The sequence below is a fragment of the Oncorhynchus nerka genome, linkage group LG4 (genome assembly GCF_034236695.1).
Source record: "Oncorhynchus nerka isolate Pitt River linkage group LG4, Oner_Uvic_2.0, whole genome shotgun sequence".
Classification (NCBI taxonomy): Eukaryota; Metazoa; Chordata; class Actinopteri; order Salmoniformes; family Salmonidae; genus Oncorhynchus; species Oncorhynchus nerka.
The window spans coordinates 70,245,161-70,273,157 of record NC_088399.1 but is presented as its reverse complement, the minus strand read 5'-3'; the positions used below and the strand labels follow the sequence as shown (position 1 = coordinate 70,273,157).

Sequence of the window (27,997 nt, the reverse complement as noted above, 5' to 3'; positions counted from 1 at the left end):
GCTCTCCTCAGCTCTTTCAGAGGCATATTTCACATGGAATTGGCTCTGTGAGGAGGACACCTGAGAGGCAGACCTAAGGTTGTGAGAAAGGCTCATTTGACCATTTATATTATATAGACACCCTTCTCCCTGCTTCTCCTGCTTTTTGCTTCGGACTAAAGTTTTAATTTCCCAAGGTGCACCCCGGTAGTTTACTTTACTCTCCATAAACCCTATTAACCCACCAGGTCCTGGGCTCAGAGAATGGAGATGGAAGTGTGTGTGTGTGTGCGAGCGTGTGCGTTTTGTCCGTGGCTTAGGCTCAGCCAGGCCCTCTAGTGAGACCGTTCGCTGCGTTTTAGAGATTGGACTGTCGAAACGGAGATGGAAGACTGTAATGTGTTTGGTAAAAGAGCTGTTTCCCACCTGTGTCATTATAGTCTCCATTTCAGAATCCCCTTCATATGATAACTTCCTCCACTGCCTAATAACACTTCTGCTCTGTCTCCCCTGACAGGCTAGTGAATGATCTGCTGAATGGAAAACCTCTTGTATCTCATTATACAGTCTGTCAAGCTACTTTCTAATAGCACAATCCTGTTTAATGTTAGTGTGAACCACAGGAGGTCATGATAAGCACTGGCTAGAGACTAAAATGATTAATGTTGGCCATTTGTAAGGAATAGAAAGATAAATGCGTACATTACAAATAATCATGTAGCACGTCAGCGAATCCACTATATTCAATTGTTGCAAATGCTGAAAAAAACAATTCTGCCGAGACGCGCTTTTAAATGGATTGTCATTGGCCCAATGACTGGAAGTCTGTGGGAACAGCTAGCATGTCATTGCTCTAACGCTAGTAGCAATGAACCCACTACCCTTGCCACCACTGCTGAACAAAAAAAATCTTAGGGGAAACACTGCACGTGCTTTGCTTTAATGATCTCTTAAGTCTACTAATAGTAATATAATCCGGTGGTCATTAGAGGATGAACTTGGTTGCCTCTCATTCTGTCAACTGAACTGACCCTGAAACAGATCCTTTACATTTTCCTGAGCAGCTCTCACCGACAACACTTGAATGTAATTGGTTTTTAGTTGGCTCAAATCAACTGTTTCTGCACGGGCTAATGGAATACGAAACGGAATTTACATATTTGCAGAGAGCCAACCAAACAATCTATACAAAAAAATATATATTTCCGGTTTATTTGCTTTATTAAAGTCAGAAATGATTAACTTGTCTGTCTGTGCTTGAGGCAGCATGGGGTCATTATTTTAATCAAACAATGTTTTTAATTGCAATGGAAATACTCTGGCATCTTGTAAATAAAGCTATAGACTTAACAATCCTATTTATCCTTCCACATTATTTACACATCCCTGAATCACATTCACATATTATTACTCACATACACACACAATTATATATTTGTAAGCTATTTTCTGACTCTAATGAACAGACAGAGAGGGGATGACATTGGGGAAAGGTCAGTCGGCCCGATCGAACATACTGTGTGTTGACACCATAAACGTGTGCCGTATGCTGGGGCTTAGACCTCTGGACCAACCTAGGCCACACCCACATACTTGTACTCATATTTGTCTGTGTGTTCCATGTACATTTTATACACCCTTGCGGCGCAGATATGTAACGCATCAGCTTCTCCTGGTCTGAGATTCACTCGGATGCATTGTTCTACCTCCTCAGAGTTCCAGTGGGTCCAGGGAGAAGTGTGTGAGGTCCAGCTGATGGTCTACAACCCCATGCCCTTTGAACTCCGTGTGGAGCACATGGTGAGTGAAGCATTACTTCTGGATGCTACAACCACACAATGACTTAGTGAAAGTCCCTGAGAAGATGTTGTCATATGGCCTCTCGGGGGGGGTAAACTTTCCTCATCACATTACATTAGGGGCAAGCCATTCAACTGTGATAATGTCTTGTAGTTATCTTTGATGACCTCATTAAAGTCTAGCTAAAAGCCCTGTTCTGACACTTTTAATGCAGTCATGATGGTACAGGACTGGGCCAGAACAAACTGAGCCATCCTTCTCCCCTGACACTAAGCGCACTGGAACAATGTAGGACGCTTGAACCCATGTGGTGCTATTACGGTTTATAGTTCTCATGCTAGCTATCCTCACTGTCAGTGTAGAGTGCTTCTCTAATAGTAAGGTAAGTGAGAGGAAATACCCTTTCACTCTCCTCTCCATGTTAGTCAACTCTTAAAAAGGCCCATTGCCATCAGAAAGGGAGACAAGTGTAAACATATTGCTTTAAGAAACAATATGTAACTTTTTGGCCGACCCGACCATATTCACATAGAAATGTGTGTTATAGAGCTGTCATTCTTATTGAAAGCAAGTCTAAGAAGTGGTAGATCTGTTTTATGTGCGCCATTTCAAATCTTCCCGTTCTTAATTTCCAAACAGTTTCAAACAGCTGAAAATACAATATTTTTGCTAATGGAAAATATATTTCACAGCGGTTTAGATGATAAAATGATTCTCTGCACTAAACTTGCTTGTTTTGTCACATAAACTGAAATTTAGAATTAGATTTTTTAGAATTAGAATTCTAAACTATTAGAATTTTAGCAACCAGGAAATGGCGGAGCTGCTTAATGATCGCAGCCTTTTTAGTCCTCAGCGATTCCATCAAGAACTTTTTTAAAGGATTTTACAGCTATACCACCCTCTTCTCCAGCGCAATCTATCACTCCATTGGTATTGTTTCTTATTCTCTGTCTCTCTGTCACGGATGCACTCAGTCTCACACACTTGAATAGTCTTTCTTGATATCTGTAAAGGTTCAGGCTCTCTCAGGATCAGAGATTCCTTTGATTGTTGAATCGAACCTCTTTGCTTCTCGTTGGAAGTGTTTCTTTACGGAAGCACTGATGTGGCACAGACGGCATTTGAGATGCACAACAATCATCTGACTCGGTCTGTCAGCACGCACGCATGCACACACACACACAGCCGTACTATAACTTCACGAGGCGCTGCTCGCTGTGTGCCGTCTGCTGGAACTGATGCAGCCTTTAATTGGACACTAGAGCGCAAATAGCCATGGAAGGGGGTGTGTGTGTGTGTGTGTGTGTGTGTGTGTAATGTCTTGACTGTGCACAATGACAGGAGCCCCAGGGTCTGTCATGTCCGAGGTGTTGCTGTATGCACCTGGATGGGTCTGAGTAATTCTCAATCTGTGGCGTGTCGGAGCAGAACTAATCATTTGTGTGTGTTTAAAACACGTGTTTTGGAGTGGCGGGAGAGTGGATGGTCAAACGGCGATCAGGAATTATTACTTTCTTTGCTGTTGAGGGGGTCCTAGAACTGTCACTTAGCCAGTGAAGAGACACACACACACACACACACATCATTAGCCACTGACTCACCACCTGCGGATGGATAGATGGAGGTACAGAAGGAGACCGAGACCCCCTCCTGTTCTACTTCCATGGCAGCTGGTCGCTTTAGGTGGTACAGTCCAGCTGTCATGCAGGGTGACCTGGCTTAAACACAAAATGATGTTCATCATGACCTGACCTGAGTTCACACAGTATGTTTTCCTTTCAGTACTTTAGCTGCACTTGATTTGAGGATTCTTGGCACAATGGAGCCAACGGAATATCAACTCTCCACCCAGGGCTTTTACTTGTGACTTATAGTTCAATGTCATAACATACTTTCTATGGGCAAATGAATAGACTATAAAGGAAAGTTTCACATCTTCATATGTCTGAGGGGAGTTTTAACCTTCCAGACTTGTATAGTGAGTTGACACAATTCCAGGGCTTTTACTTGTATAGTGAGTTGACACAATTCCAGGGCTTTTACTTGTGTAGTGAGTTGACACAATTCCAGGGCTTTTACTTGTGTAGTGAGTTGACACAATTCCAGGGCTTTTACTTGTGTAGTGAGTTGACACAATTCCAGGGCTTTTACTTGTGTAGTGAGTTGACACAATTCCAGGGCTTTTACTTGTGTAGTGAGTTGACACAATTCCAGGGCTTTTACTTGTGTAGTGAGTTGACACAATTCCAGGGCTTTTACTTGTGTAGTGAGTTGACACAATTCCAGGGCTTTTACTTGTGTAGTGAGTTGACACAATTCCAGGGCTTTTACTTGTGTAGTGAGTTGACACAATTCCAGGGCTTTTACTTGTGTAGTGAGTTGACACAATTCCAGGGCTTTACTTGTGTAGTGAGTTGACACAATTCCAGGGCTTTTACTTGTGTAGTGAGTTGACACAATTCCAGGGCTTTTACTTGTGTAGTGAGTTGACACAATTCCAGGGCTTTTACTTGTGTAGTGAGTTGACACAATTCCAGGGCTTTTACTTGTGTAGTGAGTTGACACAATTTTCAGAATGAACACATAAATTAGTCTCCATGGGCAACTTAAGATATATAAACTGTAAATAACTTATTAATAAGAAATACATTTTTTTTGTGTAATTTTATTTCAATTATTCAACAGAACAATACAATACAGCAAGAGTAGATACTACAAGAAAAGGTAATTCAACCCTCCCTACCCGCCAAAATAAATGATCTATTAAAACATTGACAAATAATAAATACATTACAATAGTAATAATACTAATAATGACTTAAATAAGACAAATGACAAGCGATCCCAACATAGACACAAAGCATTAGAAACAGTACATTACAGAGAGACGACAGCTACATCGATCTACAAGCTCACACCTACCAACCCCAATGGAAGTATTTACTTATCGTCCAGGGAGGGTTGCCATATTTTCACCAAGTAGTGGATTTATTTAGTTGATTTCTTAAAGGAAGGGTCATCTTTTCCATACGACTACACTTATTCATTTCAGAGAGCCGTCTTGTACTTGGGAGAGGAGAATCTGATTTCCCTTTCAATGCAACACATTTTCTTGCAGGGTGATTTCTGTACATTTGATGTTGAAGTTATTCCTCATTTGGGAAGTTACCCAGAAGGCATATTTCAGCGCCAAGTGGGAAAGGCACCTCCATAATAAAGGTCAGAGTCACAAACATCATGCCAGAAGGCTTGTCATTTAGTACACTGACGAGTACAATGACAAAAATTCATAAAAGTGCCTTCTGTTGTTTCACATCGAGAACCCCATTTCTGATATTTCAGGGTGATGTCTATGTAACCTCTTGAGGTGTCAGAGTAGGTGGAGGAAGTTGTAATGTAGAAGTCTGTGTCTAGAGTTGATGGTTGCTGACACTATCTTGGCATAGGTCCGACCAGAGACCCTCATCAATTCAAATATTCAAATCAGAATCCCGTCGCTCTGTTGACTTATGTACATCTGGTTTTGGGCGTTGTTGCATTGGCAACGAGTCCACTCTGGATATACATCTATATGAGTCATGGTTGTCATGGTGTTCAATACTTGGAGATGTATCACTCTCTATCAAGAGTGTTTCTGAGAACGTTTCTTCCCTGTAAATAAGAAAATAACTGATTATTGCACAAGTGATATTTGTCATAAGTACCCCTTCTCTATAACAGTGTTCTACATGCCTTATCCCCTTCTCTATAACAGTGTTCTACATGCCTTATCCCCATCTCTATAACAGTGTTCTACATGCCTTATCCCCATCTCTATAACAGTGTTCTACATGCCATATCCCCATCTCTATAACAGTGTTCTACATGCCTTATCCCCTTCTCTATAACAGTGTTCTACATGCCTTATCCCCATCTCTATAACAGTGTTCTACATGCCTTATCCCCATCTCTATAACAGTGTTCTACATGCCTTATCCCCATCTCTATAACAGTGTTCTACATGCCTTATCCCCATCTCTATAACAGTGTTCTACATGCCTTATCCCCATCTCTATAACAGTGTTCTACATGCCTTATCCCCTTCTCTATAACAGTGTTCTACATGCCTTATCCCCTTCTCTATAACAGTGTTCTACATGCCTTATCCCCTTCTCTATAACAGTGTTCTACATGCCTTATCCCCTTCTCTATAACAGTGTTCTACATGCCATATCCCCATCTCTATAACAGTGTTCTACATGCCTTATCCCCTTCTCTATAACAGTGTTCTACATGCCTTATCCCCTTCTCTATAACAGTGTTCTACATGCCTTATCCCCTTCTCTATAACAGTGTTCTACATGCCTTATCCCCTTCTCTATAACAGTGTTCTACATGCCATATCCCCATCTCTATAACAGTGTTCTACATGCCTTATCCCCATCTCTATAACAGTGTTCTACATGCCATATCCCCATCTCTATAACAGTGTTCTACATGCCTTATCCCCATCTCTATAACAGTGTTCTACATGCCTTATCCCCTTCTCTATAACAGTGTTCTACATGCCTTATCCCCTTCTCTATAACAGTGTTCTACATGCCTTATCCCCATCTCTATAACAGTGTTCTACATGCCTTATCCCCTTCTCTATAACAGTGTTCTACATGCCTTATCCCCATCTCTATAACAGTGTTCTACATGCCTTATCCCCTTCTCTATAACAGTGTTCTACATGCCTTATCCCCATCTCTATAACAGTGTTCTACATGCCTTATCCCCTTCTCTATAACAGTGTTCTACATGCCTTATCCCCATCTCTATAACAGTGTTCTACATGCCTTATCCCCATCTCTATAACAGTGTTCTACATGCCTTATCCCCATCTCTATAACAGTGTTCTACATGCCTTATCCCCATCTCTATAACAGTGTTCTACATGCCTTATCCCCATCTCATGCCACTGTTCAACATTTGGGGCAGGAGTCTGTTTTGCCACAGGGGTGTTTTAGGTGTCACGTCTTGTTTCAAACCAAATAACTTACGAATTTCATACCAAGATCTTACTAAATTGATGGTACAGGGATTGCTCATTTTTGTTGATATAGTCTTGGGGTTCCACTTGTAGATACTATTACTCCCAACCTCTTCATTAAGAGCAAACATTTCCATCTGAGTCCAAGAAAGGGCTGGTTCAGTTTCAATTGAGATGGAAATGAATCTAATTTGCCCTGCCCAGTAATACATCTTGACATTTGGTAGGCGGAGACCTCCTAGACCGTCATCCCTTATGTTCTTGTTAAGGAACTTAAAGAAACTCTCAGGCAGGGATATGTGTAAAGATTGATATAGGTACATCATCTTAGGCAAAACGTTGATCTTTAAAACAGCTAATTCGCCCAAATACTGTAAGAGGCAGATCTCTCCATCTATTCAAGTTGTCCACCGCCTTCTGAACCAAGACAGAGTAGTTAAGCTTGTACAAATGTCTTAAGTCATTATCAACTGTGATTCCTAGATATTTGAACCCCTGTGTCGACCATCTGAAGGGACCTGTTCGTTCACAGATGCTGTAGTCAAAGTGGAAGTATTTCACTTTTGTCCATGTTGACTTTGCAACCTGATATGGAGCTGTATGAACCCAACAGCGTCTGTAGTTTTCAGAGGGATCCCGAGTCCATACGGGAGTTGCAGTGATGAGACAAGACTGTAATTACTACCAATTTGGATACCATGAAATTGGGGAGAAAAAACAAGGTTGAAAATACAAAAAAATGAACAATTTTATATATATATATATATATATATATTACTCTGGGGGAAAGCCATCTTCTCCTGGTGATTTGCCAGATTGTAGAGAGGATATTTCCTTTTCCATTTCTGTTTTTAGTAAAGGGGCAATCTAGTTTGTTTTGGTCTTCCTGTGTGAGGTGTGGTAGTTCAGTAGTTGACTGAAATGTGTCTATCATTGCTGGTTCCATTCCATCAGAAGTGTATAACTTCAAATAGTATTGTTTAAAATAATAATTCATCTCTAATGGGTTGTGAGATACTTGACCTTTCTGTGTTTCAATACAGTTGATGGTTCTCGAATTCTCCTCAGCTTTTATCTGCCAGGCCAAGACTTTGTTTTCTCCCTTTGCCTAGTTATAAGAATAGCCTTTTCAGTTTTGTACTTAGGGTATTTCAGTGTTTTTATTCAGCAATGAGTGGTATGTGTCTTTAGAGACAGATTTTTGGTGTTCTTTTTGAGACCTTTGGTTACTACATGATTCCATGTGTTATTTCATAGTTTCGATGTCTTCACTAATATTCTACAATGTAGAAAACAGTAAAAATAAAGAAAACACCTACTCATTCAAGGGTTTCTAACACTTTTGACCGGTAGTGTATACAGAGTACAAAACTTTTGGGAGAGGACGGACAGTTTGTTTCACAGAACATTTTTATTTGGACAAAATTCTGCCTCTTTCAAAAGAGTTGGGTTTAGGCGCTGTCCCTTGAACTCCATCCGGCATCCAAACAGAAAGTGTGAGGGGAGAATATCTGAGATATAGTTCTGGATAAATACTCCGTTTCCACAACGGGTTTCCTGCGGGCAGGAGTAGAATGAGTAATCCCTATCTTGTGGGTGGAGCTGTTTCCATGTGTCTTTCAAATTTGTGTCTTTCAAATGTACGTCTTTCATAAATGATAGATTGCGTTTGTCTGACTTAGTCAATGAGGTTGCTTTAGTTGAGGATCTATCCAGAATCGGATCCAGACTAATTAAAGTCGCCCCCAACTAAGAGTGTTACCTGAAATTCCGTTACCTTGAGGAATATATCTTGAATAAAATTATGATAATCATAATTAGGTGCATATACATTAAACAAAGGTCCAACTTTCAGAATACATTCTGCCATTGGCCACTACATAATATCCCAGATCCCAGTGGTTCAATAATTGTTTTGTCACACAGAAGGGTCAATTCTTATTAATCAACACAGCTACTCCTGGTGTCTTTGTGTTATATAAAGAGGCAAAGACCTGTCCTACCCATTCCCTCTAACCTTTTATATTCTGCCCCTGTTAGATGTGTTTCTTGTATGAACACAACGTCAGTCTTCAGCTTTTTCAAGTACATAGCACTCGTTTTCGTTTAACAGGTCCGTTCAATGATGTTTGATTTACAATCTTAGCCATATTGTTCAACCATTTACATAAATGTAAATGTCAGGGGTATGTCCAATAAAGGTGTGGGATATTCTATTGCCTATTTCCTGAGAAGCTTGTAGTTAAACACATATTATAAAGGGAAGGTCTCTCTCAAAACACTACTGTAATATAAAGTAAACAAAACACTACTGTAATATAAAGTAAACAAAACACTACTGTAATATAAGGTAAACAAAACACTACTGTAATATAAAGTAAACAAAACACTACTGTAATATAAGGTAAACAAAACACTACTGTAATATAAGGTAAACAAAACACTACTGTAATATAAGGTAAACAAAACACTACTGTAATATAAAGCAAACAAAACACTACTGTAATATAAGGTAAACAAAACACTACTGTAATATAAAGCAAACAAAACACTACTGTAATATAAAGCAAACAAAACACTACTGTAATATAAAGCAAACAAAACACTACTGTAATATAAAGCAAACAAAACACTACTGTAATATAAAGTAAACAAAACACTACTGTAATATAAGGTAAACAAAACACTACTGTAATATAAAGTAAACAAAACACTACTGTAATATAAAGTAAACAAAACACTACTGTAATATAAGGTAAACAAAACACTACTGTAATATAAAGTAAACAAACAATTCCCCTCCTCCACCCCAAATGCTGTTCTTGAACACACCCAGCAGAAATCCCACCTGTAGTGGAGCTACAGCATCGCTATTCCTAAATTACATTTCTAACATGAAGGCAAACGTGAACCTGGAGCTCCAGCCCAGTAAATGAACAAAAATAGAGAATTCTTCACCCACCCTTATATGATGAAAGTCAAAAACAGTAACGGGTGTTCTGATCCCAACACACCTACCTTGACAGGAAGCTAAATATAACACGTCTTGGCTTAGCCATATGAAAAGGTTTAACAAATCTTATTGACGTTTTAAATAACTTAAAAACAACGTCACTTTGGTAAAAACCTAGTTTGTTTACATGGATATTTGGATCTTACCTTATTGATCTGTCAGTAAGCTATAGTATAATCCATCAAAGCAGTCCTACCAGATATATGCAAGTAATAAGGCAGACTAGTGGGACACAGCCCAGCTAACAGGGAAACGAACCCTGTCCGCTAGCCAATCAACCATGTCCTGAGCCGGTCGCTTGCAGTCCGCGGAGAAAAGGTTGAAGCAGCGCAAAGGGAATGTTCTTGGAGGTCAGTTATTTCTTTCCACCTGGTTGAATTCCTTCCTGCGTTTGACCCTCCCGGGACTCATGTCGGGAAAGAATGTAATCTCCTCCCCGTTGTGTCGGATCACTCCTCCTTGAAATGTTTGGCCAACATTCTGAGAACTTTCTCTCTGTCCTGGTACCTTAGGAACTGAACGAGGAAGGGTTGTTGGTCTGTTTCGGGTGCTTCCCTTGCCTTTTTCTTTATCCTGTAGGCACATCAGCACTCTTGGCTACTGTGTAGTAATAGGTATGGGTGAAGTTATCAAGTTATAGGATACGTTTGTTTAAGATTTATCTGGAGCTCTCGGTCACGCTTCTTCCTAGCTTCGCTGCATCACGTGACCCCCAATAGGAAATACATATATTTCCATGACAGAATAAAAAAACAATTTTAGACTGACCAATGTAGTGGCGACAGCAGACTGGGATAGGGAGAGATTGAACATGTCCGCCAACACTCCATGCGCAGACCAGCTTGCTGGAGTGTTTACGGATCTATTCAATCTTCTCTATCCCAGTCTGCTTTCACCACTTGCTTCAATATGTCCACCATTGCTCCTGTACCCAAGAAAGCAAAGGTAACTGAACTAAATGACTGTTGCCCCGTGGCACTCACATGAAGTGCTTTTAGAGACTAGTTAAGGATCATATCACCTCCACCTTACGTGACACCCTTCAATTTGCATACCGTCCCAATAGATCCACAGACGATGCCATTGCACTGCTCACTACCCTATCCCAGCTTTCAACACCATAGTACCCTCCAAGCTCATCATTAAGCTCGGGGCCCTGACTCTGAACCCTGCCCTGTGCAACTGTGTCCTGGACTTCCTGACGGGCCGCCCCCAGGTGATGAAGGTAGGAAACAACATCTCCTCTACGCTGATCCTCAACACTGGGGCCCCACAAGGGTAAATGCTCAGCCCCCTCCCGTAATCCCTGTTCACCATAACAGCTTGGCCAAACACACCTCCAACTCAATCATCAAGTTTGCATACGACACAACAGTAGTAGATCTGATTACCAACAATGATGAGACAGCCTACAGGGAGGAGGTGAGTGCCCTGGGAGGTGAGTGCCCTCTCACTCAAAGTCAACAAAACAAAAGAGCTGATCGTGAATTTCAGGAGACTGCAGAGAGAGCACGCCCCTATTCACATCGACAGGACCACAGTGGAGAAGGTGAAAAGATTCAAGTTCCTCTGTGTACACATCACTGACAATCTGAAATGGTCCACCCACACAGACCGTGTGATGAAGAAAGCGCAACAGGCTGAAGACCCTCACTTTTACAGATGCACCATTGAGAGCCTCCTGTCGGGCTGTATCACCGCCTGGTATGGCAACTGCACCGCCCGTAAACTGCAGGGCTCTCCAGAGGGTGGTGCGGGGGCACACTGCCCTCCAGGACACCTACATCACCCGATGTCACAAAGGCAAAAAGATAATCAAGTGCATAACCCACCTGAGCCACAGCCAGTTCACCCTGCTGTCATTCAGAAAGTGAGGTCAGTATAGGTGCATCGACCACCTGAGCCACAGCCTGTTCACCCTGCTGTCATTCAGAAAGTGAGGTCAGTACAGATGCATCAAAACTGGGACTGAGAGACTGAAAAACAGCTTCTATCTCAAGGCCATCAGACTGTTAAATAGCCATTACCAGGCGGCCTCCACCCAGTACCCTGCCCTGAACTTAGTCACTGTCACTAGCCAGCTTCCACCCGGTCACTCAACCCTGAACCTTAGAGGCTGCTGTCCTATGTACATAGATATGGAATCACAGGTCAATTTAATAATGGAACATAATGTTTGACTAATTTCACCGGTGTATATACTGTATTCTACTGTATTCGTCAATGCCACTCCGACATTGCTCATACTATTATTTATAGATCTCTTAATTCCATTCTTTTACTTTTCGATTGTGTGTTTCTGTGAATTGTTAGATACGACTATACTGTTAGAGCTAGGAACACAAGCAGTGGTTCTTCCTTTTAAAAGTTGTGGCGTACTGCAGCACGGCTTGCGGGGTGCCGCAGATTTCTATGGCCTGTTATTTAAGTGACGCAGTTTACCACAATCTGCCACCATCTACCACAAATGGTCGCGGCATAAGCTCAAAACTTTTAAAGGAAGAACTCCTGTTCACCCGCAATATGTGTGTGCCACTGTACCAATCAAATTTGAGTCGATTTTGATTATTATACTTTTTTCTAATACATGCAACTTAAGTTTCATATCAAGAAATTTTGAATTTGAAATCTTTTGGACATCAGCTCAATCTTGACTGAACCCCATTTTTGTCCGAATAGGATTATCATAAGACAGGTAAGCTACACTAAACCTTGCAGAGAAAAAATACAAACGACTGGAGTGAAGACTTTAAAAGAACTCATACTGGCACAAGATGGAGGGAATGCTGGAACATAACTCATGAAATTACAGTTAACACAAATGTACACTTAACCCAGTATAAGCTAAGGTATAGACTTTATCACACGAGACAACATGAACTAATTCTACAGCACAATGGCAGTCATGTCTTAAGTGTAAAACTAACAATGATGCAATAATCCATGCCTTCTGGAAACTATAAAGTTATGGGCGGAGTTGCAACCTGATAGGTTGGACGATACTTTTCTCGTCAATCATCCTGGAGAAACATATACTTAACTGTAAATCAACCAATCCTCCATTGTTAACACAAGGTCAAACGCTGAAAGTGCGTGGGGGAAGGAGAGAAACAAAATCCGCAGAGAGTAATAGGGGGGTAAGGTGGGTCTGGTCTGGAGTGATGTGGATGTTTGTGTTCGTCTGTCTATATGTTGTCGTTTGTATGTCTGTTTTGTATTGTAAAAAAAAAAAAGGAACCAATGGAAAAGTCCCAGAAGTGCAAACCCCATCCATCTGTCACTCCAGGCAGGTCAATCAGACTTAAAGTTTTTGAAAGAAATGGTATAGTATTTGAACCCGTGCAGGCTGCTTCCTCACCCCATGCCGGGACCATGGAGAGGTGGAGGGGATAGATAGATGGAGGGAGGGAGAGAGAGGTCAATCCATCCACCTCATGTAAAGTTACTTTTGCCTGTCTGCTTCTCCCAACTTCCAACTCTTTCTGACACACGCACACGCACACACGCACACACGCACACACACACACGCACACACACACACACACACACACACACACACACAAGGGCACTTTCCTGCCTCCCCGTCTGTCTCGCCTGCTACCAAGGTGACCTGGCTGGCAGTTGGGCAGCCCTTCTTCTCAGTCTCCACACGACTCCTGCATTAGTACCAGCTCTGCTTTGTTCCATATCGATTTACAATTCAAGTGCTGCACTTACTGCCCCCTCTCATTTTCACAGCGGCTGCCAATGCCAACAGGTTTATACCCCCTACCCCCCCTTCTCATAAACAAATCAATCTCACCTTGGATAGGCATGTAGGTGGTTATTTTCATGAGTGGGAAATGAAGTTGTTAGCAAACTTGTATAGATCTCTTAGTTGTTAGATTATGAGTACAGCTAAAAGTGGTATCACTTGGTTGAATGTTACTGGTATACATCAGTGGTGGCTGGTGACTTGAAGAATTGAGGCTGGGAGACTCATGATATAGGCGCGGAACGCACGGGGACCACAAAGTGTGTTTCAAAAATCAACAAAGACTAATTATTTTAACCCAAAGCATTTAATAAAGACATTTATAGTACAACATTATGGGAAAGGGGAATGAGTGGGCTACTTACAGTTTTGGGAAGGGATCACAGCAGTGATTGAATGAGGGCATGAGTTGAGGTGTTCAGAGGCTTGTGCAGGACAGGATTTGACTGGGAAGACAAACAATAACAGAATACGCTACACAGTTAGATAAAAGAGCTAAGAATGAGTTAGTCCAAGCAAGGAGTCAATTCACTGATGTGTAATATTGTGATTGTGTATGTGATTGACTCTACATACAGTAATGAGAGAGAATTGATAGGGGGACTCTGTGCTTGGAGAGGAAACATTCAATGTGCCAGTGGATGAGCGGCACATGAGACGTCATGGCTTCAGTTCATGTCAGGAGAAAGTTGACGCTGGTAGTGGAGTGGAGTAGTCATCACCTCTTAATCAGGGAACATGAGGGGACTTAGCTGTAAATACAAATAGCAGATACATTCCATTACAGCTGCGCCATCATAGGTTTGGACAACGAGAATCTCTATGAAGTTAAACTCGGACATCTCAAATGTCATGAAGTCAAACACCCACTTGACACATCAAAGTAGCCCAAGAAATGTTCCTGGATAAAGCCCTGATCATCCACATACCTGATGATAACTGACAACTGCAAGCAGACTGGTGGCACCATAGGTCCCAGAGTGGCGGGGCAATTTTTACCCCCTGGGGCATGGAGTTTTTCCTTATATGTTACCATATAATTTGACAGCGATTAATCAGTTGTAAAAAGGTTTTGTATGGGCTATGGTGGGACCAGTTTTTCATGATAAAATCACATGGTTTAAAAAAACTCCTGTCCCTGGGGGGGATGAAAACCCTCTCAAACTGCAGCTACCTTATATTTGTTCATATCAATTATATTTAGACTAGATTAGGAGGGGGGATTTCCTCTACCCAGACACATGGACAACAAAGACAATATAACTCACAGGGCTGAGCTTACTTTATGCGTGTTTGCATCATGCAGGCCTATGCAACTGTAGGCCTTGTAAATAAAAAATGACTCACATCTGCCATCACGATTATGTTGATTGATTCATTCCAGGTAATTATTTTGGGTGAAAACCTATAGGCAGTCCAGCCAGCCCAATTGTGAATATAATCTACATTTTATCACATTCACATTTTCTCCTGACACACAAATGGACTATAAATACATAAGGTTACCAATTAGTTTCCCAGACCAGATGGACAGCGCACATAGGCTGCATGCAGCTGCTCTTATTAGTAGCTTACAGTTGATCAGACTGAAAAGTTGTCTTGTTTTTGTCCCATACACCGTGTCAGATTTCTAATGTTTAGGTGTAGCCTAGACTGCTGCAACATTTATGTCATGAGTTTTTACTTGTGTCTGTCCGGAATGATTGTGTTACCATTGTTGTGTGCAAAGCTGTCATCAAGGCAAAGGGTGGCTACTTTGAAGAATCTCAAATTTAACATGCATGTAAAATATACTTTTTTGGTTTCTACATTTTTCCATGTGTTCTTTCATAGTTTCGAGGTCTTCACTATTATTCTACAGTGTAGAAAATAGTAAAAATTAAGAAAAACCCTTGAATGTGTAGGTGTGTCCAAACCTTTGACTGGTACTGTACATGTATACCACTGGAGGCTCCTCAGAGGAGGCAGGGGAGGACCATCCACCTCAGTGAAATTAATTTTATTTTTTTATAGTGAAAAAGGATCAAAAGTTATCATTTTTTAGATAGGAATATATTTAGTATAGTTTTATGTCACTGAAGAGCTCAGGGACTTTCAACGTAGCACCGTCAAAGGGTGCCACCTTTCCAACTAATACGTTTGTCAGATTTCTGCCCTGCTAGAGCTGCCCCGGTCAACTGTACGTGCTGTTATTGTGAAGTGGAAACTTTTAGGACCAACAATGCCTCAGCCACAAAGTGGTAGACAAAACACAAGCTAACAGAACGGGACCGCCGAGAGCTGAAGTGCGAAGCATGTAAAAATGGTCTATCCTCGGTTGCAACACTGACAACTGAGTTCCAAACTGGAAGATGGTGTGTATATTTATATATATATATATCACACACACACACACACACACACACACACAGTTGAAGTCGGAAGTTTACATACACCTTAGCCAAATACATTTAAACTCAGTTTTTCACAATTCCTGACATTTAATCCGAGTAAAAATTCCCTTTCTTAGGTCAGTTAGGATCACCACTTTATTTTAATAATGTGATTTGTCAGAATAATGGTAGAGAGAATGATTTATTTCAGCTTTCATTTCTTTCATCACATTCCCAGTGGGTCAGAAGTTTACATACACTCAACTAGTATTTGGTTGCATTGCCTTTACATTGTCTAACTTGGGTCAAATGTTTTGGCTAGCCTTCTACAAGCTTCCCACAATAAGTTGGGTGAATTTTGGCCCATTCCTCCTGACAGAGCTGGTGTAACTGAGTCAGGTTTGTAGGCCTCTTTGCTCACACATGCTTTTTCAGTTCTGCCCACAAATGTCCTATAGGATTGAGGTCAAGTCTTTGTGATGGCCACTCCAATACCTTGACTTAGTTGCCATTTTGCCACAACTTTGCATGTATGCTTGGGGTCATTGTCCATTTGGAAGACCCATTTGCGACCAAGCTTTAACTTCCTGACTGATGTCTTGAGATGTTGCTTCAATATATTCACATAATTTTCCTCCCTCATGATGCCATCTCTTTTGTGAAGCGCACCAGTCTGTCCTGCAGCAAAGCACCCCCACAACATGATGCTGCAACCCCCCGTGCTTCACGGTTGGGATGGTGTTCTTCGGCTTGCAAGCCTCCCCCTTTATCCTCCGAACATAATGATGGTCATTCTGGCCAAACAGTTCTATTTTTGTTTCATCAGCCCAGAGGACATTTCTCCAAAAAGTACGATCTTTGACCCCATGAGCAGCTGAAAACAGTAGTCTGGCTATTTTATGGCAGTTTTGGAGCAGTTTCTTCTTCCTTGCTGAGCGGCCTTTCATGTTATGTCGATATAGGACTCGTTTTACTGTGGAAAAAGATACTTTTGTACCTGTTTCCTCCAGCATCTTCACAAGGTCCTTTGCTGTTGTTCTGGGATTGATTTGCACTTTTCGCACCAAAAGTGCATTCATTTCTTGGAGACAGAACGCTTCTCCTTCCTGAGTGGTATGACGGCTGCGTGGTCCCATGGTGTTTATACTTGCGTACTATTGTTTGTACAGATGAACGTGGTACCTTCAGGCGTTTGGAAATTGCTCCCAAGGGTGAACCAGACTTGTGGAGGTCTACAATTTTTTTTGATTTTCCCATGATGTCAAGCAAAGAGGCACTGAGTTCGAAGGTAGGCCTTGAAATACATCCACAGGTACACCTCCAATTGACTGAAATATTTTCAATTAGTCTATCAGAAGCTTCTAAAGCCATGACATCGTTTTCTGGAATTTTCCAAGCTGTTTAAAGACACAGTCAACTTAGTGAATGTAAACTTCTCACCCACTGGAATTTTGATGCAATGAATTAGTGAGGTTGTCTCAGGTCCCGGTAAAAATAATCTGTCAATAAAAATTGTTGGAAAAATTACTTGTCATGCACAAAGTCGATGTCCTAACCGACTTGCCAAAACTATAGTTTGTAAACAAGAAATTTGTGGAGTGGTTGAATTGTACTGTATTTCATTTGAACTTTAGTGTTCAAGGATGGAAGACTCTAACAATTAAGACAGATGTAGATAATTTAGTTCGTAAAATGAGAAACTATAATTAATCATTCATATTTGGGATGCTGCTGCTTAAACTAGCCAATGTCTTCACTATCTGGCTGTGGAGTGGGGTCTCTAGTCTAGACAAACATTCTGAAGGAAAGGTTACTGTAAGTGATTATGATGTGGCTTTGTCCCTCTCAGAGATGGCTCATTGGTGTCTGTCTGTTAATATTGTTTACTACATTAGTTTTTTTCCCCTCTGCAATTGATGAATCAATATACTGCTGGTTTCATCTCATTCCAGTGTTAATCACTGCATCGTAATGGCAAAGGAAATGAAACTATTGGAAATAATCTATCCATCCGTCCATCTCCACATCGTTAGCAATAGTGAGCCGGGGCTAATTAACCTTTTCAAGGATGGATGCAAATGAGTTATTTCCAATAGGTTAACTTTTATTTTTCTTAACCAGTACAGGGGTGTAGTATTTTTCTCTCTCTGTAAAGTAGCAAGAGGAATGCCTTTGTAAAGGACTATCATGCCACCACAGAGGCTCTGTGACTGGAGACACACTTCAACTTCCCAAGTGAAGTCGCGTTTGCAACTTGATAAAAAGGGATTGATGGTGTCTTTCATGAGGTTGGGCAGCCAGCCTACTGACCAGAGACTTGATGTGCATTTGACCACCAGTTTGTGTAAATAGAGTATAAGCAGCATCTCCATATACACTGGTCAACATTCTTGGTTTTACATTTACATTACATTTTAAGTCATTTAGCAGACGCTCTTATCCAGAGCGACTTATATAGGACATCATGAATGACAGAATACACACTTTCAAAGTCACCCAGTTGTCTGGGTTGAGAACCCAAGTCAGCGTATTCAGATCCTTGACTTATTTCCTTTCTCTCATTGTAGACTTTGAAGGCTGGCAATGGTAGAATACTACAGTTTAAGTGATAGTTGTTAAACTAGCATATTCCTCTGTCGGAGATAGTGGAGTCGAACGCAACTCTACCTTCTCTGTGACTGTGTAGGACTCCTTTCCAATCTCCCCTCCTCTCCTCCCCTGGCAGAGCAGACAGCCTTTACACCGTTTCCTTTTGTATGTGTGTTTGAAGTTTCCTCTTCTCTCTCTCATACGGTGAGAACCATCAGTTTTCTCTGTGGGAGATGGCGGTGCCAGCTGGGGCTGATCTCATCTCCAGGATATCGGGGCAAGGTGAGGGTGATGGATTTCTGAAGACACTGGGAACTCTTCCTACCCACCCTCCCTCCCACCACAGCACTGTGGTACCGGGACCTGAGACAACCTCCCTCCCACTACGGCACTGTGGTACCGGGACCTGAGACAACCTCCCTCCCACCACAGCACTGTGGTACCGGGACCTGAGACAACCTCCCTCCCACCACAGCACGGTGGTACCGGGCCCTGAGACAACCTCCCTCCCACCACGGCACTGTGGTACCGGGACCTGAGACAACCTCCCTCCCACCAGATCACTGTGGTACCGGGACCTGAGACAACCTCCCTCCCACCAGATCACTGTGGTACCGGGACCTGAGACAACCTCCCTCCCACCAGATCACTGTGGTACCGGGACCTGAGACAACCTCCCTCCCACCACGGCACTGTGGTACCGGGACCTGAGACCACCAGATCACTGTGGTACCGGGACCTGGACCAACTCCCTCCCACCACAGCACTGTGGTACCGGGACCTGAGACAACCTCCCTCCCACAGCACTGTGGTACCGGGAACTGAGACCACCTCCCTCCCACCACAGCACTGTGGTACCGGGACCTGAGACCACCTCCCTCCCACCAGATCACTGTGGTACCGGGACCTGAGACCACCTCCCTCCCACCAGATCACTGTGGTACCGGGACCTGAGACCACCTCCCTCCCACCAGATCAGTGTGGTACCGGGACCTGAGACCACTTCCCTCCCACCAGATCACTGTGGTACCGGAACCTGAGACCACCTCCCTCCCACCAGATCACTGTGGTACCGGGACCTGAGACCACCTCCCTCCCACCAGATCACTGTGGTACCGGGACCTGAGACCACCTCCCTCCCACCAGATCACTGTGGTACCGGGACTTGAGACTACCTCCCTCCCACCAGATCACTGTGGTACTGGGACCTGAGACCACCTCCTTCCCACCAGATCACTGTGGTATTGGGACCTGAGACCACCTCCCTCCCACCAGATCACTGTGGTACCGGGACCTGAGACCACCTCCCTCCCATCAGATCACTGTGGTACCGGGACCTGAGACCACCTCCCTCCCACCAGATCACTGTGGTACCGGGACCTGAGACCACCTCCCTCCCACCAGATCACTGTGGTACCGGGACCTGAGACCACCTCCCTCCCACCAGATCACTGTGGTACCGGGACCTGAGACCACCTCCCTCCCATCACATCACTGTGGTACCGGGACCTGAGACCACCTGCCTCCCACCAGATCACTGTGGTACCGGGACCTGAGACCACCTCCCTCCCACCAGATCACTGTGGTACCGGGACTTGAGACCACCTCCCTCCCACCAGATCACTGTGGTACCGGGACTTGAGACCACCTCCCTCCCACCAGATCACTGTGGTACCGGGACTTGAGACCACCTCCCTCCCACCAGATCACTGTGGTACCGGCATCTGAGACAACCTCCCTCCCACCAGATCACTGTGGTACCGGCATCTGAGACAACCTCCCTCCCACCAGGTCACTGGGGTACCGGGACCTGAGACCACCTCCCTCCCACCAGGTCACTGGGGTACCGGGACCTGAGACCACCTCCCTCCCACCAGATCACTGTGGTACCGGGACCTGAGACCACCTCCCTCCCACCAGATCACTGTGGTACCGGGACCTGAGACCACCTCCCTCCCACCAGATCACTGTGGTACCGGGACCTGAGACCACCTCCCTCCCACCAGATCACTGTGGTACCGGGACCTGAGACCACCTCCCTCCCACCAGATCACTGTGGTACCGGGACCTGAGACCACCTCCCTCCCACCAGATCACTGTGGTACCGGGACCTGAGACCACCTCCCTCCCACCAGATCACTGTGGTACCGGGACCTGAGACCACCTCCCTCCCACCAGATCACTGTGGTACCGGGACCTGAGACCACCTCCCTCCCACCAGATCACTGTGGTACCGGGACCTGAGACCACCTCCCTCCCACCAGAACAATGGGAGGCTTTGTTTCAATAATCCAGTGTTTTCCTCTCCTGTCCTTTACCAGTGTCCCAACTCCGGTCCTCCAGAACCCCCCACAGTACACATTTTTGTTGTTGCCCTAGACATTCAACTTGTCAAGGGCTTGATGATTAGTTGACAAGTAGCATCAGGTGCTACAATGAAATGTGTGCTGTTGTGGGTACTGGAGAACAGGTGTTGGGAAACACTGGGTTTCAGTACTCTAAAGTTGCTTCCTCTCCTCCTCTCCTTTCCTTCATCTGAACTTCTGATGGGAACATAGCAGAAACTGCCGCCCACCACAGCACTGGGACACTTGTGGGTTTTCTCTCTCATCATGTCACATTAGAACAGTGGAATCTGATTCATTAGATCCACTTGATTTAGTTAAAAAGCAAAGGGAACTTTTATCAAGTCAGTTGTGACTGTGTGACTTTGACAGGTGTCTGTGCGCTTCAATAATATCACCATTTTAGTTCAGAGCGACTTAGATTTCCTGCTTTCCCCATTGAACCGTTGCCGCATGCTCAAAGTCTCCGTTTGTGTTTAATTAATAGGGCCACATTTCGAAGTAGAACCCGTCTTTTGACACTTTGATAACATAGCATCAAGTCATTTTAATGAAGCTGCGTCGTATCTCATCAAGATAAATAATTGATGCACTTTGAGTGCAGTCACGATTAGTTTTGTTATGAATTATGCCCAACAGTAACCTGATTTGAAACGTAATTCCTCTGACTGATCTGTTGTCCTCTGTCCTGTCCAGGGTTTGCTGACATCGGGTGTTGAGTTTGAGGCCCTGCCTGCTGCCCTGTCCCTGCCTGCTGAGTCTGGGCTCTACCCCGTCACCCTGGTGGGGGTCCCACGCACCGCAGGCAACATCACCGTCAACGGTGAGTCCAGCACAACTTTACCCTTCCCACGTGTGACGCTCTGTAAAACATTAACACTCCTTACACAGGAAAGGTCGTCATTGAAGTGGAAATAGCTTCCTCCCTGAAAATGTACTTTCACGAAATACGAAGGTAACCTGTTAATTTAATCCAAATAATGGTTACTATCAATCATTTTGGGTCTAGTCATGTGCAGATTTTTCACAAAAAATGTAAAAACATTGGGATGTGTGGCAGACAGACGCCAGGCAGACAGACGCCAGACAGACAGACGCCAGGCAGACAGACGACAGAACGTTTCCCCCATATTCTCTGAGGATAAGCAACATTTAGTCTTCATTTTACACCACAGTAATTGCCTGTAATGTTGTCGCCATAGTTAAGACAATTGGCTTGGTTATCTTTCTTCAGAAGATGGGGGGTTAATAGAGGTGTGTGTGTGTGTGGGGGAGGTTAATAGAGGTGTGTGTGTGTGTGTGGGGGAGGTTAATAGAGGTGGTGTGTGTGTGTGTGTGTGTGGGGAGGTTAATAGAGATGTGTGTGTGTGTGTGTGGGGAGATTAATAGAGGTGTGTGTGTGTGTGGGGGGGGGGTTAATAGAGGTGTGTGTGGGGAGGTTAATAGAGGTGTGTGTGTGGGGAGGTTAATAGAGGTGTGTGTGGGGGGGTTAATAGAGGTGTGTGTGGGGGGGTAATAGAGATGTGTGTGGGGAGGTTAATAGAGTGTGTGTGTGGGGGGTTAATAGAGGTGTGTGTGTGTGTGTGTGGGGAGGTTAATAGAGGTGTGTGTGTGTAGGGGGGTTAATAGAGGTGTGGGGGGTTAATAGAGGTGTGTGTGTGTGTGTGTGGGGGGAGGTTAATAGAGGTGTGTGTGTGTGTGTGGGGGGGAGGTAAATAGAGGTGTGTGTGTGTGTGGGGGGTTAATAGAGATGTGTGTGTGGGGAGGTTAATAGAGGTGTGTGTGTGGGGGGTTAATAGAGGTGTGTGTGTGTGTGTGGGGGGGTTAATAGAGGTGTGTGTGTGTGTGGGGAGGTTAATAGAGGTGTGTGTGTGTGGGGGGTTAATAGAGGTGTGTGTGTGGGGGGAGGTTAATAGAGGTGTGTGTGTGGGCGGGGGGGTAATAGAGTGTGTGTGTGTGTGGGGGGTAATAGAGATGTGTGTGTGGGGAGGTTAATAGAGGTGTGTGTGTGGGGGGTTGTTAAGAGGATGTGTGGGGGTGAATCTAGGAGTGTGGGGTGAATAGAGGTGTGTGTGTGGGGGGGGTTAAGAGGATGTGTGGGGGTGTAGGGGTGAATCTAGGAGTGTGGGTTGAAGAGGATGTGTGGGGGTGTAGGGGTGAATCTAGGAGTGTGGGGTGAATAGAGGTGTGTGGGGTTAAGAGGATGTGTGGGGGTGTAGGGGTGAATCTAGGAGTGTGGGGTGAATAGAGGTGTGTGGGGGGTTAAGAGGATGTGTGGGGGTGTAGGGGTGAATCTAGGAGTGTGGGGTGAATAGAGGTGTGTGGTGGTTAAGAGGATGTGTGGGGGTGTAGGGGTGAATCTAGGAGTGTGGAGTGAATAGAGGTGTGTGGGGGTTAAGAGGATGTGTGGGGGTGTAGGGTTGAATCTAGGAGTGTGGAGTGAATAGAGATGTGTGGGGGTTAAGAGGATGTGTGGGGGTGTAGGGGTGAATTTAGGAGTGTGGGGTGAATAGATGTGTGTGGGGGTTAAGAGGATGTGTAGGGGTGTAGGGGTGAATCTAGGAGTGTGGAGTGAATAGAGGTGTGTGGGGGTTAAGAGGATGTGTGGGGGTGTAGGGGTGAATTTAGGAGTGTGGGGTGAATAGATGTTTGTGGGTTGAAGAGGATGTGTGGGGGTGTAGGGGTGAATCTAGGAGTGTGGGGTGAATAGAGGTGTGTGGGGGTTAAGAGGATGTGTGGGGGTGTAGGGGTGAATCTAGGAGTGTGGGTTGAAGAGGATGTGTGGGGGTGTAGGGGTGAATCTAGGAGTGTGGGGTGAATAGAGGTGTGTGGGGGTTAAGAGGATGTGTGGGGGTGTAGGGGTGAATCTAGTAGTGTGGGGTGAATAGAGGTGTGTGGGGGGTTAAGAGGATGTGTGGGGGTGTAGGGGTGAATCTAGGAGTGTGGGGTGAATAGAGGTGTGTGGTGGTTAAGAGGATGTGTGGGGGTGTAGGGGTGAATCTAGGAGTGTGGAGTGAATAGAGGTGTGTGGGGGTTAAGAGGATGTGTGGGGGTGTAGGGTTGAATCTAGGAGTGTGGAGTGAATAGAGGTGTGTGGGGGTTAAGAGGATGTGTGGGGGTGTAGGGGTGAATTTAGGAGTGTGGGGTGAATAGATGTGTGTGGGGGTTAAGAGGATGTGTAGGGGTGTAGGGGTGAATCTAGGAGTGTGGAGTGAATAGAGGTGTGTGGGGGTTAAGAGGATGTGTGGGGGTGTAGGGGTGAATAAGGTGTTAAACCTTTGTTATCCCACATTGGGAGTCGTAACTCTAAACCAATCTGAGATTCACAGCTCTATTTCTCCCATTTGAATTAGATGAAGAAGTTAGACCCTTTTTTCTGAACAGGGGATGATTGGATAGAAATCCTTCAGAAGTGTTTTCTCAATGTCACCCTTTGTAGAATGGAGAGAAGTTATCGGGGTGCTTGTTAGTTCTTGGTTTGAGGGCACTGATTTTTACCTCTCTCTCTCTTCCCTGTAGGCTACCACACTTCAGTGTTTGGTGTGACCAGTGACTGTCTCCTGGAGGGTCTACCCAGTGTGTTGACCAGTGGCTGTGTGGTGGAGGTCATTCCATCATTACCCCGTCTCCAGCTCAGCACCTCTCTACCACGGTGAGGCACCCTGCACCCTAACCCATATCCCCTAAACCCTAACCCATACCCCCTGCACCCTAACCCATACCCCCTGCACCCTGTCCACACAGTACATGTTATAGCAGGTTTTATTAATCCTGGTTCTGGGGAGCAGAACTACGTTCCTTTGTTCCAGTCCAGCACTAACACACCTGATTCAACAGATCAAGTCGTTGACAGCTGATCAAGTATAACATTTTGAGTCTATTTGGGTATGTCCCCATAATCTTTACCTTATACCCCCTTGTTCTGCCTCATTAAATCAAACCTACGTGTCCTTTCTTCTCTGTTTTAAAGCTGCTGTGTCATCAGAAGTGGCTTTCAGTCAGTCCTATTAGTGCCCGGTCACACACAGAGATGATGTACTATAGCCTATATGAACCACAGTGCAGTGACCTCGATCCCGGAGCTAGATGCTCGCAGTTCTTCCTCTTCTCCTTTTTCCTGTTGTGCACCTGTTCTTACCAGTCATCAAACCAATCACTCCCCACCACTGCTTGTTATTACCAATCACTTTAACAGTTGGAAGTCTCGCCTCAATTTTCATGGGCACAACCTTAAAGTGACTGAAGAATGCACTGCTCCTTTGCTTGTGAAATTCTCCACTTTACTCCAGCTCTGAGATGGTGTGTTTTAGAGATGATGGGGCAGCCACTGGGGAACGGTAGGTAGTCAGAATGCTTAGTCATAGCCACTTTAAAATGAATGAGAAGTAGTGGGGTTTCTGGACCAAAAACACGACCAGCTCCCAGCGGCATCTTGATACTTTAGCTAGTGCTAATTCACAGCCCCAGTCCCTAGACAGGCTCTTGTCTGCAAAGGCAGAGTCGTCGCTCAGTTCAGTCATATCTAGATTTCTTGCTTCTTCCGGCTACTTTTAAATTACCCACTGATGCCTCAGAGGAACCTCTGTAATTACTAAGAACTTAAGTAATTATTTATACTTTGATAATTACAGGTTCTCTGTCTTATTAGGTAGAAAGATAGTTGGATAGATGTGCTTTCTCTTCAGCCTAGTCGCTTGCTGCTGGACAATAACAACACAGACATAATTCTGAGACTGACTGTTGTATTGATTCCTGTACCCAACAGAGTCAGCTTCAGTAATAGCACATGCACAAAGTGGACAATTGAAATCCAATTCTCTAGATTTTGTTTTTATTCCGTTTGAAGTAATAACTAACATGGCATGGACTAAATGGACCTCTTTTGTTGAAATCGCCACCCGTCTTGTTCCTCTATGATTTGGCCACTCAGCTTCCCTCAGTACCTCATTGTACCTTGTTCAGAATAATCCTCCCAGTTTTACTCTTTTGCTGTGTGTGTGTGTGTGTGTGTGTGTGTGTGTGTGTGTGTGTGTGTGTGTGTGTGTGCTTTACTCGTCTCTTGTGTATTTACTATATTCTACTGTATTTAGTCTATGCCACTCCGATGTTGCTCATCCTATTATTATATATTCCTTAATTCCCTTTTACTTGTAGATTGTGTATATTGTTGTGTATTGTTAGATATTACTGCACTGTTGGAGCTAGAAACACAAGCATTTCCCTACTCCGCAATAGCATCTGATAAACATGTGTATGTGACAAATCAAATTAGATGATATTTGTGCCCAGTGGCCAACATCAAGACAGGGTGAAAGCCCCAGACCCTCTGCGGGGCAGTGTCTAGACACACTACTCTGCGAAATAGGATTTCTTGATTCTACTCAAAATATTTTAGGCAACAAAATTAGACTAATATAATTGAGTAGACATTTTTGCTAGTTTTTATGAGTAGAAAAGCTTGAGTAAGTTGTTTGGATGTGGTCAAATAAAAATTATGGAGAAGAAAATTATTATATCATGTTGATTTGAACTTAAATAGATAACTATGCAAAAAATGGAAGTCCTCTCACTGTCAACTGTGTTTATTTCCAACAAACTTAACATGTGTAAATATTTGTACGAACATAAGATTCAACAACTGAGACATAAACTGAACAAGTTCCACAGACATGAGACTAACATAAATGGAATAATGTGTCCCTGAACAAAGGGGGGGTCAAAATCAAAAGTAACAGTCAGTATCTGGTGTGGCCACCAGCTGCATTAAGTACTGCAGTGCATCTCCTCCTCATGGACTGCACCAGATTTGCTAGTTCTTGCTGTGAGATGTTACCCCACTCTTCCACCAAGGCACCTGCAAGTTCCCTGACATTGCTGAGGGGAATGGCTCTAGCCCTCACCCTGCGATCCAACAGGTACCAGACGTGCTCAATGGCATTGAGATCCGGGCTCTTCGCTGGCCATGGCAGAACACTAACATTCCTGTCTTACAGAATGAGCAGTATGGCTGGTGGCATTGTCATGCTGGAGGGTCATGTCAGGATGAGCCTGCAGGAAGGGTACCACATGAGGGAGGAGGATGTCTTCCCTGTAACGCACAGCATTGAGATTGCCTGCAATGACAAGCTCAGTCAGATGATGCTGTGACACACTGCCCCAGACCATGACGGACCCTCCACCTCCAAATCGATTCTGCTCCAGAGTACAGGCCTTGGTGTAACGCTCATTCCTTTGGCGATAAACGTGAATCCGACCATCACTCCTGGTGAGAAAAAACCACGACTCGTCAGAGAAGAGCACTTTTTGCCATTCCTTTCTGGTCCAGCGACGGTGGGTTTGTGCCCATAGGCAACGTTGTTACCGGTGATGTCTGGTGAGGACCTGCCTTACAACAGGCCTACAAGCTCTTAGTCCAGCCTCTCTCAGCCTATTGCGGACAGTCTGAGCATTGATGGAGGGATTGTGCATTCCTGGTGTAACTCGGGCAGTTGTTGTTGCCATCCTGTACCTGTCCCGCAGGTGTGTTCGGATGTACTCATCCTGTGCAGGTGTTGTTACATGTGGTCTGCCACAGCGAGGACAATCAACTGTTCATCCTGTCTCCCTGTAGCGCTGTCTTAGGCGTCTCACAGTACAGACATTGCAATTTATTGCCCTGGCCACATCTGCAGTCCTCATGCCTCCTTGCCTCCTAAGGCAGGTTCACCTCCTAAGGCAGGTTCACACAGATGAACAGGTACCCTGGGCATCTTTCTGTTGGTGTTTTTCAGAGTCAGTAGGAAGGTCTCTTTCGTTTTCATAACTGTGACCTTAATTGCCTCCCCTCTGTAAGCTGTTAGTGTCTTAATGACCGTTCCGCAGGTGCATGTTCATGAGTTGTTCATGGTTCATTGAAGAAGCATGGGAAACAGTGTTTAAACCTTTTACAATGAAGAGCTGTGAAGTTATTTAGATTTTTACGAATTATCTTTGAAAAACCGGGTCCTGAAAAAGGGCTGTTTCTTTTTTTGCTGAGTTTACATGAAATTGTTATTGTAACTGAATGATTAATCCTATTATCTATTCATTGTTACATGATATATTAATTTAGACCAACTCAGAAATGTTCACATTTTTTACTTTGGTTTT

General features: G+C 44.1%; 1 protein-coding gene across 2 annotated transcripts in view; it reads left to right on the top strand.

Moving 5' to 3' along the window:
- Positions 1-27,997, top strand: part of LOC115128530 (trafficking protein particle complex subunit 9-like) — a 330,259-nt gene that overhangs the window by 53,442 nt on the left and 248,820 nt on the right. For both annotated transcript variants that reach the window (XM_065017786.1, XM_065017785.1), the window contains exons 14-16: positions 1,694-1,779; positions 21,566-21,692; positions 24,389-24,521. In XM_065017786.1, coding sequence (XP_064873858.1) covers positions 1,694-1,779; positions 21,566-21,692; positions 24,389-24,521 — 346 coding nt within the window. The remainder of the gene's footprint in view (positions 1-1,693; positions 1,780-21,565; positions 21,693-24,388; positions 24,522-27,997) is intronic.